The 17,383-nt window shown below is 43.8% G+C and overlaps 1 protein-coding gene across 2 annotated transcripts; it reads right to left on the bottom strand.

Moving 5' to 3' along the window:
* Positions 1-748: 748 nt before the first annotated feature.
* SLC24A1 (solute carrier family 24 member 1) lies at positions 749-17,227 on the bottom strand. Of its 2 annotated transcripts, none has more exons than XM_040569690.1 (10): positions 15,948-17,227; positions 13,271-14,339; positions 12,184-12,246; positions 11,544-11,652; positions 5,871-5,957; positions 4,298-4,407; positions 3,396-3,596; positions 2,914-3,003; positions 1,889-2,055; positions 749-1,112 (listed from the first exon to the last, which is right to left on the bottom strand). In XM_040569690.1, the coding sequence occupies exons 2-10, from the start codon at positions 14,192-14,194 to the stop codon at positions 863-865; spliced, it is 2,001 nt and encodes a 666-aa protein (XP_040425624.1). In that variant the 5' UTR covers positions 14,195-14,339; positions 15,948-17,227; the 3' UTR covers positions 749-862. The 2 variants fall into 2 exon arrangements, with proteins under 2 accessions (XP_040425624.1, XP_040425625.1); XM_040569691.1 differs by having other exon boundaries at positions 4,298-4,404.
* Between the last annotated feature and the right edge of the window lie 156 nt (positions 17,228-17,383).

Genomic DNA, 17,383 nt, shown 5'->3' with positions numbered 1-17,383 from the left:
TGATCACAATTTAAAAGAAGCCATATGGCTAGCTTCCGTAATTGCTGTGCAACTCTCAAATCCTGTGTTCTTCTGCATGCAGAAATAGCTCTTACTGTTTTGCTTTTTCCTTGAAAACCTTAGTATTACATTTCCAATGGTCTTAGGGGGCCAGCAAGAAGGATCTCTTCAGATGTGCTTCTCATGTTCTGTGTACAGTTTTTTGGACATCTGTGAAGAATATTGATTATAGATGCTTTACAGTGGCTTTCACTTGAAAGGATGAAAACTGTGTAGGGAAGTCATGGCAAACTAGCTGCAACACAAACCTCAGGAACTGGTGTGCTCATTGCTTTTATGCAATTTGAGGGAGTTCATTTCTGAGATGCAGAATGTGTGTTTACACAGGGCTTCTGAGCGGTGTAGTTCTGTGAGGGCAAGCTATAAAGGTCTGACTCTCTTCCCATTACGTAAAGATCATTGATTTTGAGTTTAAGCAGTTTATTAGATAAAACAGAGTGTGATTCTGAAAATACCATTTTAATGAGTAAACATTCTATGCTGAAAATCAGCTCCATTAGCTTAAGGGGATCAGCCACACTGAAAACTTGATGCATCGATATCATACCAGCCTTTACAGGAGTGCCTAAACACGTATGTGATTTGGTACTGGTTATTTTATTATCTGGTCTTTTTCTTATCCTAAAGAAAAATAGTAGAGGCAGACAAACCACTCGAGATTTTTTTTTAGTATGTTAAAGATATTTTAATCTCAGTAAATTCGTTATAATTCAGGTTGCTTTGATTCAGTAGAACAATAGCTACCTTGAACCCCTTTTGATTTTTAGATGTATGCTTACACACACATTGAAGTGTCCAGATGTCATACAGATACTGGGCAGGATATTATCCTGTCTTCTAACATCACGCTGATGATTAAAAACACGAAGTAAAGAGCAAACATAGTGAGCCCAAGTATTTTGTTCATTTTCCACCTACACGCAGCAATTGAGATGATCACAAATAGGAGCATCAGAAAAAGGAGAACAATTGCACAAAACAAACCATTGCTACTAACTGCAACTGGACTGAATCCGTTGAAGACTGAATAAAGAAACCAAGGAACTGGCAAGCTGCAAGTAAAGGAAAAGTAATTGAAATAAATGTTTGAAGATAGATTGTTTTCTGCATTATAAATAAGCAATTTTTCTAAAGTTTTACAGGGGAAAAACAATGCATGATTGCATTCGGTATAACTCAGCATGAATCTGATGATGTTGGCGTGGAAAAATTGCATTTGGATAATACATGCACTATCATAATGCAATCCAAGAATCTAAAAGGGTTTTTAAAATAATAACTGTGAAATAAGTGTGTCTGCATGCTCTCATGAAAGAGTAAGTCCTGATGCGTTATTGATGAAAGATGCAGACACAGATCCAGTCTTGATGCTTTATTGATGAAAGAGGCACAGATACTGAGCCTTGATTGCATAGAATCTGAATGCCTCTGAGTGACTGGATGAGTATCCTGCCTGTAAATCTTTGACATTAGCCAAAGATTAGTTGTATTTTGTCCTGAAAAATCAGTAATTTGCTGATTCAGAGTTTGGCGAGGATGGTAGTGCCATTTCAAGCTACGTAACATTATTTTAAGCTGTAGAGCAATGACCTAAACTATCTGCAAATTTAATATTCACTCTGCAGTAAGTTACAAAAACCTGTCTTTCCTGGCTTGGTTAGGTTTTCAAAAAGTAAAAAATAAATACATGTAACTGATTGTCCAGCTGCACTTCATTTAGTGCAGATAAAACAAACTAAGACCTTGCTTGGAATAAAAACAGCATATTTGTATTTTAGAAACAAAACAAACAAAAAAAAACGTATTTTATCACTGAACTAATACTCACCCAACAGTGATATCAAAGATATTGCTGCCTACAGAGCTGGAGACAGCCATGTCTCCTAAGCCTTTCCGTGCGACAATGACACTGGTGATAAGGTCAGGGATTGATGTTCCTGCTGCCAGTATGGTTAACCCCATAATTTCCTCCGATATTCCAATTGTTTCACCAACCTAATAGGACAGTAACAGAGTATGGCTGTTAGTTTTGGAAGGCAGAATTTAATTGCTCTGTTCAGCCTTCCAGGTTTTGTGCCATATTTGAGTTGAAATACTTCTCATCCCCTTAACTATGGTAGCATTTTTTCTGGTTTATAGGATGAAAAGTTACATTTTATAAGGTGTGTTGATCTCAGTCTTGCTCTATAATGTAGATCACAGTGATCATTTGATCACACTGTTGCCAAGACCAAGGGAGGTAAAGCTAGATACAGCGCAACATGATCCCGTCCTAGGTTTGCCTCTTCTGGATGTATTCTGCCTTTCCTACTCCAAATTTAACATTGGTTATGTATGATCCAAGAGCTTTGGGAAATGATGGTCTTTGGATTTATGGGTTGATCAACTATGCTTTGAATGTGCAATAGATCACTTAATACAAATTGAATCTACAAGATATAAAAATCTGTTTTATAGAACAGGTGAATATTAAGGGAATGGGAGTTGAGATAACTTAACAGCCTTCAGAATCAGAACCTGTATTACCCTAGAATTTTAATTAAGTAAGGGATAATTTTGTTCTGCACAAACGCATTCATCAATGAAAAGGAAGTATTAAGATAAATCTTGGTGGCACTTTTCCTTTCACTGATGCACAAATTCCCTTGGAAGCTCTTGAAAAAGAACTCTGTCAAATCAAGAAGAATGAAATTGAAAATTCCCTTCTGGGTTTTGACAAATTTTCTACTGTTTTAATGGATGACTGCAGCCCTAGTTCATCAGATAAAATGCCACAGACACACACTGTTCCTTATCTTTCCGTCTACTTGTTTTGAAATGGTCTTGTTTGCAGACAGAAAATAAACCCCTCACCTGATGAGCCCACCACACCATAAGGTAGGAGAATACTGCAATCCAGATGATGGATCCGAAAAACGTGATGACAAAGAATTTCTTTGAATCCTGTTAAAACCAAGTTTGAAAAGAAAAACACGGAGAAGTTTCAGAGAAGTTAACAATCCTCAATTAAAACTAATCACCTGAAGTACTTCGTTGCAATCAATTGTTTTAATGTGGACCCTGGTCTCTGTATTTGTTGGTGGTTTCTGATTTTTTTTTTTTTTTGTCATCTTGATTATATGACTGATAGTTGCTGGTCACTTGTGGGTTATTAAATTAAGTATCTGGAACTATGCTGCGCTGCATCCGGGGCTCTTGCCCCACTCTCTGAAGCATTAACAGCCATTCAAGCATACAAAGACTCTTGACAGAAAAATAGAACTGAGGGTTCTTGCTGAGAGGAAATCTATAGTTTGGTTAATGAATCCAGCAGCAGAAGAATGATAGATTCTTACCGGGTTTCTAACATCAGGCATAGTGCTCCAGAGAGGGAAGACAATGGGAAAGAGGAAAAGGTAAATTGCTTGTTTTTTCCTAGTTTCTGGCCATTCGAGAGATAATGGCTCATCGTTTTCTTCATCGTCTGTGCTGTCATCATCGCTGTCATCCTCACTCTCAGAGCTGCTGTCTTCTGAGTTATCGCTGTCCGAAGAGGGCTGTAGGTTGGGGGAAAAAAAAAGCCAATATGCTCTCACACTAACACTACCAAGGAGCTGCGCAGCATTTATTCACCATAGCCTTGCCATGGCAGAGGTCACGTTTGTAACGTGGCTGATGGCAACCACAGCCCACATCTTGTTATTGTAGGACAATATCCAGGTATAGCCTATCTTGGTGGAGATGCCTCTAGGTGACGAGAGGACTTGTGATCATGTTAACTACTTTGTGTAAGTCAACTAGAATGAACTTTCAGGCAGGATTTTGGCACAAGTGGAACATTTACTGTCTGTCTTTGAAAACCTTTCCTCATCAGAACAGCCAAATTTCCTCAACTGAAAGGAAGGATTAGGGAAACAAAACACGAAGGCATGCTGATGTACACAGTACAGGCAGTTATTGATCTTGCCTTATCTTGGAGTAGCCCTCTGACCTCAGAGGAGTCAACTGAGGAGAAAATGCTATATAGGAGCAGTTGGTGTCATGTTTTAGACCTGATTTGTCTTTGGTCCTAAGCCTTAATGTTTAAACCAACTCCTCGCTATACCTCGTCACTGCACGTAGTCTGTCTATAGTTGCTAATTATGGGAAATGCATTGGTTTGTATCCCAAAAGCTCGAGAGAGAGAGAGAAACGGAAGTGCCTACATGAAGCTTGGTCTGGACTGGTTACTTATTGCCTATGATCCTTCTTCAAATACCTGCCCATCCTGTGGTGCGTCCGCCTTCTGTTTGTCTTTGCTGGGTTCAGAGTCACTGGCAGGAGTTACCTGAACGGTCTTCGGTAATTGTGCCTGCTTGTCCTCTTCTGCTAAAGGTGATAAGAAGGAATAACATTTTCAGTCATGGCAGCAGCCGGTGGTCACCTCCTGTGTCAGCAGGTAGGTTCGTGTTTACTACAAAAACGTGTGGTATTTCATGTTAAACCTAGTCTGGTGGCTTATGCTTTCTGTTTTCTCTGTCTACTGTGAATTGTCATTTGTAAAAGCAGGGCAGAATCTGGCCAACCTGGTATAGAAAATCATAGGAGCATCAACGTAGTGCTCTGAAACTGCTGCACGAGGCACATGTATAACAACAAGGAAACGCTAATTATCTGATCTCCATATGAACAGTGTTTCTTGGTTTCAGTCTGGATTCTGAAGACTTTATCAGAGCCATCCTTACAAGCCAGAAAGATGTAAAGTTTTGTTTCCCCTTTTCTCTATTAGAGCATGGTGTTCTCTGGGGAACTGATGCTCTCTGATGCTTCTGAGAAATGACTGTTACGTGCTACCAGACTTCAGTCCCTGATCATTTGGTACATATTCAAATACCAATAGAAAAGTGCTGACACATACAAGGAAATAAATGCAACATCCTCTGTGCTGTTCCTTTCTTAACCCGCAAAGCCAAGAGGAATGCAGAAACCACAGAGAGCAGTGTAGAAATATGGATCATACACAGCAGAGGTGAGAGGGAGGGCCTGACTCTGACTCGTGATCCAATGGAGTTGATGTGGTGCTGATAACTTGCACAAAGAATTTGTTTTGTTTCTTTTCTTGTTTGTTCTCATTCACATGGGTGATGCCCAGTGTTGTTAGGTACACAGGTGACTCTTGTATTGCAGCAGTGAGCTTCTGGAGGTGGACCTTCCACACAAAATTTTGCTTATTTTTCTGAATATCCAGCCTCGCTAACAGTGCGGATCCACATTGTAGCATAGGCCAGCTCTTGCCTAATCAGCTCAGAAAGCATCTGTATCAGTAGTGAAATAGAAAAAGCAAGAACTATCTGAAGTCAGGATGCACAGACCCTTAGAACTGCTTTAGGCGAAGTCAGCGTGGATTTTTCTCTGTGGAAGAGTCTTCTGTGCCCTTCTGCGCTTTTCTGCAAGTGTGCCTAATTTCCAGGCTAGAATGAAAGTACTTTGTTTTAAAGAACACCTCATTTGCAGGGTCTACCAAAAATGAGCAGCACAGCAACACCCAAATGCTGTCTGCAATGGTCTGATTTCCCCTCTTCCACCCTTCTGGTTGCAGTTTACACTACATCCTCACAGCATTTTCTGTTTGGATCCTACCTCCCTAGCCACTCCTGTGGGGATGGCTTTTATTGTCCACTGTTAGTGTACATCAGTTGATTTCTGCTGCATTATTACAGCAGCCACCTGTGATCAGGAATAAAATCTGTCATACTGTAGCGTTTCTTTGCCAGCCCTTGGGTGTTGAGAGCTGGGAATGTGTGGGATTACAGTGCAACAAGGCAAGCAGCACTGACCTTTCTCGCACTCACCTTCTGATTTTGATCCTTGCCCAGCCAGAGAGTCCACCTTGGCTTTGGCTATGTTGCTCAGGATGTCAACCCTATCTTTAAATTTTGCTGTGAATGAGAAAGATGCATTTGTCAGTAGCTGACAACTACGCAAGCCCCTCCTCACCTGCCTCCTCCCCGACAATGTATGCACATTCTTGCCTTGTTCCTCATACGTGGTTTGCAGTCAACACTGAATTTGAGTTATCTTTCTAGCTGTGCCCCTAAGGTTTTGACTGCTGCTAGTTGACGGCAACTGTTTTATTTAAATGCTTAGTACTACAGTAATTATGCCAGTGATTTGATATGTAACTAATACACTCATATTTAAAAGAGGATCTAGAGGGAAGATGAAATCCTTTTCAGTTCAGTAATACAGAGGATATCTGCACTTTTCAGGAAACAAATGCAGAGGGAGGAGGAGTTTCAGTGCAATATAATTTTGTTCCCAAAGGGCTGATGACTTTGTTCAGGCTCGATTATGTACAAGCTAAAAATGACACCTTCTTTCTGCCATGTGGCTGTTGAAGAGGCTTTACTGTGCTGCTTGCAGCCTGGCAACTTGATGGTAAGGGAAAAGAAAATTCTTTTATGTTCCAGTTTTTGGAAAATGCTATTTCAAAATATATGGGAATGTCTTCCCTGTCAGAGAGACTTGGAGCTTAACCTGAGTTCCTGGTATTCAGTTTCAACACGGCCCAGACTATCCTGCAAAGAGAGAGATCGTTTTCCAAGAGATTATTTTCACCAGAGCAGTGTCCAGTCCTGTGTTTCTGGAACTGCTGAGGACTTTTTTTTTTTTTATTAAAAAGAATGCTCTGCTCAGCTGAGCTGCTTTATTATTGTTTTACAGAAAACTTTGAAGCTGTTTTTCTCCACAGTTAGATGTTGCATTCAAATGTCTTAACTCCTACTCTCACTGAAAGCGAGCAAGTCTCACTTTGCTCTAAGCTTTATCCTCTGCTGAGCTGCCTACCCTGTGACTAAACTGAGGGTCACAGAGTTTGTACATGGATAGGCACAAGAAGTTTTGCCTGGCTTGCGGGGGGGCTGCAAGTTAATTTCCTCTGAAAGTTTATCACGCTGAGTTAATCTACCGTACTGTTGACTGTGCGACCAGAATGTGGTGGTGTCATTTACCTCAAGGGCATAGCCCTGTCATTTCATTCATTGCCATGATACTGAGTTAATAGAAGTAGCAGGTCCAAGCCATGCAGGAAGATCTACGGTTCTGAGTTGAACCTTGTGAAAATCAGTGGATTTTGGATACATGTCCTGTAACTGTCACTGACATTAAGGCCTCTGGGGATGAGTCTTATTCTGGTGTGATTCCCTGACAGAAATACGTGTCACCAGCTTGGATTTCCAACAAAAATTGGAATCGCTGGAGAGAGGTAAAAGGATGAGCTCCTTTAAAAGGGTATCTGGGACCAAGGAGCCCAACTCTCCGCTTCCATTTGCTATTGAAGCGTAACAGAGGGAATATGAAACATTTTGCTTCATTCTCACTCTCAGCTGCTGCTAAGCACAAGCTATGAGAGGCAACGAAGAGGTGACCTTCTGCTCCCAGTCCCCTCTAACCACTGGAAAACACTCTTTCTCTGTTCAGCTTCTCCCAGAAGCTGTCACAAAAGCTTCTGTCAGCAGGGTCAGGGCGGTCAGGCCCAGCCTGAAAGAGGTTACATAAATTCAAGCTCCTGGCTCCCTGCCCTCACCTGGGCCGCAGGCTGTGAGCACTGACCTGAGCGGAGCCTGTGAGCAGAATCCCTCTGTCAGGATAAACAGCTTAGGTCCAGGGCACTATCCAGTTCGCGTGAGATCAGCCTCATTTAAAAAGGTGTTAATTCCTCTGACACACTTTCTGTGCAGGATGTACCGAGATTGGAGGAAGAGCTGGCTATAAGCTGGCCAGATCTGCAGGTCAGCATGGGGAGGAAGGATATCTGTCAGCTCAGCCCCTGCTAGCGCTGGGGATTAGCCCAGCTCTGCCGAGCAGGCAGCGTGCTTGCAGTTTCAGCAGCCAGGGACCTCAGCCCGCTGGCGCAGCCACAGCTCCTGTCACGGCCGAGCATTTTGAGGGCACTGCCAGTGTTTGTGGTCCTGTGGTGCGTGTGCCAAGCTGCCCTCTCAATGACCAGGGCAGTCCCTGCGCATGACTTCCTCACCGGAGAGGCGCTGTCTGGGTGCTGTCAGCTTCCAGGAGCTGGTTTATAGGGGGGGATCTCTCTTCAAGCTCCATCGGGTTCATGCTGCGTGCTTCAAAGTCCGCCCAGCTGCTGCACTGGTGGGCCTCCAGCTGCCTTTTGGTGCTGGTTTTTAAGTATTTGCTCTGCTGATAACTGTGCCACCTGGTCTGAGAGCCCGTCACACAGGGCATGCCTATGTCCAGAAGCCCTGAGATGGCCTCCAGGCAGGTTTCTGCCCTATGGATTGGCAGCACCCAGCCTGTACTTGGGGTTGCAGCTGCGCTTCTGCCTTGAATTTGGCTCTTGTATTTAATTCTTTGGCTCTAATATTTAATCCAACAGGACTAACTTACACCGTGGATGATGGAGAGGATTTTTTCTTTAAAATTTGGCATGAAGCTGGGGGATTCTGCTGCCCTAAAAGTACAAGTAAAAAAAATACTTTTAATCTCATGATTCCTTTTGGCCCTTTGTATCATGTTTCTCCATCTTAAAACAAGTGACTGAATGGTAAAGAAGCAAGGAGAAACTGTAGCTGCCTTCAGTTTTTGAGCTCAACTCTGGCCTGCAACACTGCCTGCTGCTTTATTCTAGTGTACTTTCCAAAACTATTAGCTCTTTAAGTGGGACATACTGAGAGTTAGAGTTCTAACAGCATTGCTGCTGAACCCTTTGCCTTCATTCAAAAGTAAAAGCAGGTTTCTGTCATCATCTCTGTTTGACTGTAGGGTGTAAAGAATAATCTGATAGTAAGGCTGGAGGTTCAGAAATGAGAGGGTCCCTCAGTGTTTCCAAAATCCTTGTTCCCTTTTGTTCCTCAACAGTTCCCTCTGGTGTCTAGCCAGGAGATCTTGAAAAGAACTCAAGCTCTGCTTCTACACGCTTTCAGAGAAAGTAAGGAAAAGACCAAAGTTGCTGGAAATTACTAATTTGAAAAGTGGTACCTTTAAAACATAAACTTCGGTCAAAAATGTAGTTCAGAATGCAATGTAAATGTTAAAACTTCTAATGCAAAACACCTGATCTTCTGTAGGCAAAGGACTTAAATAATGATCCTTTCCTAATACAAAAAGAAATGACAAACATTCTGAACTTAATCCATTGATCAAATGAGAAATTCTGTTTCACAATGGGTGTTGCATTAGGAACAGTGAAAAAAAATTATATTTCTACTTAATTCTAAGTCCTCTGCCTCTGGAAGTCGGTTTTGGAGGCCCAGTGCTGTCAGTTTAACACACAATTTTTTTATTCTTGCTGCTCTGAAACAGCTTCTGTGCTGCCCAAGTAAAATGCAACTGCAGCATAAGAAAGGAAGCCCTAGAGAGATCCTACTTGCAGTAGGTTAAGTTAGGAACTGCTGAGAAACAGTTGGCAACCTTTTTGTTTTGTAGAGTGTTTTTTACCACAGCCTCTAAGTGCTGATGCTACAGGCTTTGGCAAGAAGGAACAAGGACCCTCGAGGACAGATAGATTGCTTTGGGATCATCTTTTATACTGGAACCTAATTACAGAAATGTGTCTGGTACAGACTGTTCCGTACGTGCCGCAAAGAGAAGAACTTTATGGGTGATCAATGGGAACCAGGCACCCAGCTGTCCTGAGGGCACCGAAGGGCTGCAGTAATATTAACACAAAGGCTGTGCTTGCAGTCGTGAAACACCTTGGCAGGGTCAAATCCTTTTCAGAATCACCCTGGGGGACTCACTTCATCATTTTGGCAAAGATCCTGAAGGCACTTAGGTGGCTCAGTTTATTCAGAAATGGTTCTTTTTCTCTGGATTACCTTTTCTTCAGGTATGAATTTAACAGATCAAGGAGTGTCTCCTCCAAGATACACAGTACCTGGGACACTGGGAGCTTGATTTTGAGAGCTGTGCTGTTGTAATATCGGTAACTTTCTTTATCATTACCTTTTCTAAGGAGCTGTGTCTGTTTCAGCAGAGCTGAGTGGAACAGGCATACACCTGGGGCAGAGGTTAACTTGGTGGCATTATTATAGCAGAGTCTAAGGAAAAACAGCCTTTTGGAGAGACTGTAGCCCATCCTCGCTGTTGTTATGAGAGTTGCGTAGGTACGTAAGGTCACTCTACCATCTAGTGGCTGCAGCACATAGAGATAGTAACTCAAAGCCTGCCTGGCTGAAATGAGAGGGGAAGTTTTCTTTCAGAGGGAAGATCCAAACCACCCCCTAGCCCCAGTTATTCAGTCTTCACAAGTCATGGCACTGCAGCCATTGAAAAGCCTGGCTTTTCAAAGAAAAGCTGGCTGGGGCAGTGCTGTAGCACTCTCCTTGGTCTGGGCTAGCACTTTTGGGTCCCTGCAACTCCTGCTGAGGTCCGAGGGTTTCACTGAGCTGAGGACACCAGCCCCAACCAGAAAGCCAAGTGTGCGCAGGCCTGGGGCTGCACAAAGGCATGTAGAGGTGCAGGAAAGTTAAGGTGTTGGCGGGTCTCTGAGTGGCAGCAGTCCCTCAGGTCTGGCACTCTCTGATGCTAAATCAAATGGCATGTCCTCTCACAGGTTTTTGGTTTTATCCCTGTGCTCTTGGTTCCACCATTTTGCGGGGAGCAGGATGGGAGGCAGTACAGCAAACCCTGGTGAGTCTGGCTCTTGTTAGGCTATGATTAGTAATTTGATAGGTGCCTTCACTAAAATCTGTCGAAGCGGACACTTTTCTTTCTTGTTGACCTTATAAAGCCTCCTTTGTTCCCTCTGTCAGTTCATGCTGCTGCGATTTTGATCTGGAGAGTCCTTTTTGTAACCTCACCAATAGACACGAGAGACATTTATCTGCTTAGCTTCAATCTCTCTTTGAATGGACAGCAGATAATCTCTTTAGAACAAGTAGGGCAGAGGAGGGACAAGGCATGTGCTGAGCTAGGAAAGAAAACCTAAAAAAAATGCCTTTTTTAACTTTCTTTAGCATTTTTTGTTAAATGAACCTCCACCCTGTGTTTGGATTAAAGTTGATACAGGTCAGCATGTTTAAGATTTGTGTACAAAGACTCTGAGTATGTCTGGAGATGTGGCTCCTCTGCACCCTGGGCAGTTTAAAAGGTGTCTCTCAGTCCTGAGCTGATCAGCTCTTGGGCCGTGGGCAGTTGGCCCATCGCCTGCGAAGTGCTCTGGGTAGAATCATAGAATGGTTTGGGTCAAAAGGGACCTTAAAAATCATCTAGTTCCATCTTTCCAAGGGCAGGGAAACCTTTCTCTTCACCTCTGGTCAAACAGTTGGAACAGGCTTCCTAAAGAGGTGCTTGATACCCTGTGCCTGTTCAAGAGATGTGACTGCTTGGGGTGTACTGGGAAATATGATGAGACAAAAAGTAGAGGCCCAGCCTCCAGTTAATTTCACTGTTTTATGTTCAGTGGTGCTGCCTTCCACCAGTAAAAGACATGGCCCCAGGTTAAACTGCTCTGTGATCAGGGCTGCAAAATGAAGTCCCTCAGATGGGGAGCACTCACTCACCTCCTGCCAGGGGGTCCAGGGTGTGGATCATGAGTTGGAAGATGGTGCTGCGCATTTGAGAGTTGTGCAGGGAGGCTGAGCTGCTGCCTCGCTGTAAGGCCGATGTAGGCTACGGAAAGGTACAACGCAGCAGTCAATAGCGGTTTTCTCCTCAAAACCTTAACTCTTGGCTTTGCTCTGTGCAGGGGACGCATTTACGCAGAGGCTGATCTCCCAACCCTGGGAACAGTAGGAACCTTTCAGTACTTGCTGTGGGGAAGGACAGATGCTACCAGCCTCTGCTCTGGGAGCCCAGAAGGAAAATCAGCTACAAAACCAGGTCAGAAAAGTTATGCTCTGAATTCCTCTATGCCTGTTTTACCCTGTTTAAAGTGTAGAACTAATAGCACTCTGCTAGTCAAATCCACTTGGGCAATCTGAGATGTCTCGTAGTTTTTTGAAAATTCCTTTGAGGACACAACTCAGCCAGCTGTCCTCTTAATTAAGCTGAGGATGCTGCGCCAAACGTGGCTCGTTCTTTGCATGAAGTAGGATCTGGTCCAGGTTTTTTGATACAGAAAATGATACCTTTATTCACAACCTGACATGGGGAGGGGCTCAAAATATGGCTTCCTTTCCCAGCTAAGTTGCCTAGACCTACCTGCAGCTTCTTTCCGTCTGCTGGCTTCTTTGTTCCATCATCTGCAACTGCCCCACTGCTTTTCTGCATGCAAAAAGAAGAGAAAGGATTGAATGCTGTTACTGCTTCACCTGCTCTTACAGGATCTAATGATAGCTCATCAGGCCAGTGTCTGTGAGAAAGTGGGAAGGCTAATACAAATGGCTATGGATGCTACTGAAAGAGACAAAAGCCACGTGGCCACTGAGAGAGGCAGGATTCTGCCTACAGCTCCTCGGTGAGGATGCGGGTATCCCATTGATGGTCCCAAATGGCCTCTACCTTCTGATTCCCGGAGATGTACACAGCCCCAGACTTCATCCCCAAACACCTATATCCTGACTCATTTTCCGGCTGAGGCAGATTGAAGGTGCACAGGGGTGTCTTTTTCCTGTGATCAGCATTACCTTCCGTATAAGCAACTAATTTTTCCCAAGGGTTACCCCCAGCAGCTCTGCGTCATGCTCCTCTACGCTAGTGTGAATTCTCTGTAAACTTAAAGTACGAGAGTTTGTTTCCTTGAGTCTGAAGGGCTGGGCACAATTTGTGGTGATCTGTGATACGCATGTGTATGGCTGCAGTATTTCGCATGTGCATCCCGCTGGAATGTAACACACGAACTCTCAGGACTCCCAGCCACAAACCCTGGCCAAAAGCCAGACCAGGAGGAGGAAAGAAAGGCACTTTCCCTGTTCTGCACACCTTCAGCTATCCTCACCCCTCTTCCTTCCATTCCTTTAATTATGTGAAGGGAGTGTCAAGACCAGAAGCGACAAAACATGCTTGAGCGCCGGTGGCATGCATGTGCCTGGTAAACCATGCCAATGCCAGAGGACAGTTTGAAATCTAGCAGTCCCTGCTCCACAGCTGGCAGTAGCACCGGTCAAGAGGACAAAGATGCAGTAGGAGTAGGAGCAGGGGGAATGGACAGAGGAGAAGTGTACAGGCAGACTCAAGGGAGCCTGTTCTGTTTGAGTATGCGCTTTGTTAAGGAGATGCAGATTTTCATTGTGTTTTATGATAGAATGAATTATTTCCAACTTGCCCTTTGAACAATAAGGACACCAACCTTCCGCATATGCTCTGCTGATGCTGCCTGCACAGCATTTAGCTTCTTGTTCAGCTCCTGCTTCACCCATTGCTCTAGGTACACGTTGTGTTTCATAGTGAACACATATGTGGCATAGGCAGTCAGTAAAAGGAGGCTTTCCCACCAATCAATGACACTGTCTAGGAAAAACAGGATGAGCATCAGTAAGTCTACAATGTAGAATGAGATGTCTCTAAATAAAGGCCACCATGTCAGGTGTAGTATCTCCCTTGAGAAGAGGGCACAGGTGCCAATGACAAAGAGGATATTAAACACTGCTGAGCCCACAATGGTACCGATGCCCACATTGCTGTGTGAGATGAAGACACCTATGAGGGAGGTGAAGAGTTCTGGTGCTGATCCACCTGCTGCCATGAAGGTGGCTCCAGCCACATCTTCAGAGATCTGCAACTTCTCTGTGATCACTCCCAAAGCAGGGACAAAATACTCATCACACACTATGGCCAAGGCCACAAATACATACATCATGCCAAAGATGTGAAGTACAACCCACCCTTGCCTGCGTTCTTCCACACTGAATAGGTCCTGGGGATATTCTCCTTTGGACTCGTATGCTGGCTTTTCATCTGGGTAGCTTTCACTGACATTTTCTCGCTGTGGTGTTGTACCCACTGATGTAGTGATGGGCACAGTTGGCTCAGGATCCACATACACACAGTGCCTTATTTTGGGTGCTGCTGTGACGTTGCCTGTTACGGCAGTCTTGTTGCTGGCGAGGTCCCTGGAGGTCACTTTCACAGGGTCCTTGGGTTGGGGTGCTGTGTGCGGTGCTGGAAGGGGAGGGGGGCTGAACTGGAGCTGGTAGACAGAGAGGAGCAACACTATGGCAAGCAAGAAAAAGATTCGGTTCCGTTGTAGCCGCCTTCTCCGTGGTAAATGCATTTCCTAAAGGTTCAAAAATCAGGTCTGTGTCCAGAAGCCACTGAAGACTTCTCTTGATCAGCAACGTGCACTTATATCCACCATTGGAGCTGCTAACTGATCTTAAGCATCAGGAGTGAAACTGCACGACACAAAGTGTAGAATCCTGCAAAAGAAGGTCTAGTGTGAAAAAGAAAGTACTGCAACCTCCTACCATATAGGTAACATTATCCTAGCGTGTGCTTTTCTATTTTTCAATAAAGAGAAATGGACCTAAACAAGTAAAGTCAGACCTAAATTCAAGTTTCTACCTTTTTATTTTTTTACTGCTGGAGGCTATGCTGGTTAATAATCATAGGTCTAGCTTAATAAAGGCAGGAATTGTCTGAGATAGTCCAATCTGAGCTGACTTCTGATCCACCCAATGCTCACATCCAGTAGCTATTAAGGTTTGTGTTTTCATTGGAGTCCATTAGTTATTCTGCAATATTAATAATCGGGACAGCGTTCTGCAGGAGGGAGGATATGGCTTCTGTCAAGGAGCCTACTTGTACTCTAAACTGCTAGAAAAGAAGCTCTGAAGAAAAACCCATGCTGTTAAAACCTCCCTCGAAACAGACCAGTTATTCACCTAAATAACCTCAACAAGTGGATGAAAACTACTTGATAGTTCCCAACTATGCTGCTCTGTGGCTCTCCAGCCTGGACTCCCACAGAATGCAAACCAAGCAAATGGTGAGCTTTTACTTCTAGTTTGAGAAAAGCAAGAGGAAGGCTCAGTTCTAGTAATACTTGGGGTGCTGAGCATCCATTTGTTTCTATGACTACATCTTTTCAAGCCTTTCTGTAGAAGACAGAACTGGCAAAGTAGAACTGTAATCATACCTTTTATTAGGGGATAATTAGCATACCTTGCATAATTATTTGAGCAGCATTTTGAAAGAGAGACAAATGATAAATGCCAGAGTGAGAGAGCCTACATCTGTGACAGTATGGAGACAGTGACTAGGGGCTGGACAGAATTTACCCTTCAGCACTGCTTGGATGTTTTACCTTAGAATATTGCTCTTCATGGATTCTCTTTCCCCTGAGTGGGAATGTTATGTTATTCTTGCGCTGGATGTGAATCACAGTTTTGTAAGCCATTCTCAGATAAGCTCTTCATGCAAGTTAGCACACACTTACCCTCTTGCATAACACCCAGTGAAGTAATCAGCCTAAATTTCTTGCAAGACAGGCATTATTATCTTCTTTTAAATAGTTGGGAGGATCACTAAGGCAACAGTAATAGAGGGTCATGGGAGTACCTAGATAAATAGATGGTATAAGCTTTGCTTTTGATACGCAAAAAGTACATGAACATGCATATGGCAGAACTGAATAATGCAATACTTACCACAAATTGCACATTAACAGAGAATAACCCTTGCTAATAAAAATAAAAGAGTGAAAAGAAAGACACACAGGGAACAGAAGACATGTGAACGCATCCCCCTATTTAAATGCTCAGTTTTACTTCTCTCCGGAATAAGCTGCTTAAAAGACCTTTTGCAAGAACTGTAACCAAAGGTAGGATGAACTGTTACGAGCTCTCCAGCCTTTCAGCAATACCTGACCATCAGCCCCTTTTTTCCTCTAGTTTTGTAACTTCAGCACTTCTTTTCCAGAGAATATCATGTCGTACAAGTCAGCTCCTGATCAGCTCCTTTCTCACTGGTTGGACTGTCTCAGTCAAAAGAGATCTCAAGCAATCATGCAAACCTCCACAGCTTACCTTACAAAGATGCTGTCCAAAAGGATGAGAAATACCAGTGGTTGAACGTAGTGCTGGAAACTTCTTTGACACTTAACAGCCGTTTGGGAGATGCTGGTGCAGAGAGAGGCAGATGAAAATGATCCCATTTTCACTATGCCTCTGCAACAGAGTTCTAATACAAGAGAGGGTCAGTTGTGAAGGACATATTACTGAAGGAATAGCCAATCCAGTTTAATACCTGCAACCCTAAGAAGATTATACAGTATTGTATAGATTTGGGTCTATCTCTGAAGCCAATACCTTTGTCTGCTACTACAGATTATTCTCAGTATGAGGGCAGGAGATTTCCATTAAAAACTACAATATCAAAGCACCAACTCTGAGACACCTACTATCAGCTATGGAAGAGAGCAGTCCACTTCTGGGGTAAATCACCTTGCTTCTCTGTGTCGTGCAGTGGTCACTTCAACTCACTTCAACAGAGGAACTAGAAGATTCTGAATTGGTAACTTTAAAATAAACTGCTGTCTGAATGGAAGTGGTAAACTCAAGCTTCGCAGCCGAGCTCACCGACACCCCTCATCCTTACTCCTGTGTTTACTGAGGTGGGAGACGGAGGTCCCTCAGCCAACTGGGATGCTTTTTCATAACCTGTTCTCGATGAACAGCTGTCTTTGTTGATCATTGCAGTACTTTTCCAGTGTACTGGCATTAAATTAGATTGCTTCAGCTTTACTGATAATACTGTTTTTCCAGTTGTGTAAGATGCAGGTGAGAATGATGCAGGTCGGCCACTTTATGCGTATCGGAAATCAGGCGCCTTACTGGGCTCCTGGTGACCATTTTTCTATGGCTATTACTTTTCCCGTGGTTATTTTCTCCTCTATTGCATTTCTGTAAGGAGGAATTAATGTTTATTGGAAAATTCTTCTTGAGTTCAGGCTTTTCCCTTTCTCAAATAGCCTCTCCGTCCTGTTGGGTTTTGCATATGCTCATGGGCCTTCCCCAGACAACAGCAAGAAAAACCTCTCGGCCAGCACACTTTTTTTTTTAAATTTTTGTTTTTTTGGATACAACTGTGCTTCCACACAGAAGGGGAGCCTGAGTTCTTCCTCAGACCAAGCTGCAAAAAGCTCAACCAGGCACCAAGGCCTTATTATTCGGTACCTCAAATACCTCACACTTTGTTCTATGCACTGAATTAATTCGCCTGTTTTCTGAGCGGGGCTGGTAACATTTTAAACAACGCTGTACACTCTGCACCGCAGAAATACCACACAGCTGAAGGTTGTTGGCTGAAATCAACAGTTTGAGGGGTTTTGAGGTCCCAGGCTCGGCATGTGGAGAGGTGGGGTGGAGGCTGAGACCCCAACCGGGCGCTGCCGGGCCCAGCCCGGCCGCTTCTGAGGGGGCTTTGGGGCCGATATCTGTGGGGAGCGGGCTCGGGGGGCTGT

The sequence above is a fragment of the Cygnus olor genome, chromosome 11, assembly GCF_009769625.2.
Source record: "Cygnus olor isolate bCygOlo1 chromosome 11, bCygOlo1.pri.v2, whole genome shotgun sequence".
NCBI classification, from domain to species: Eukaryota; Metazoa; Chordata; class Aves; order Anseriformes; family Anatidae; genus Cygnus; species Cygnus olor.
This window is presented reverse-complemented; position numbering and strand designations above follow the sequence as displayed.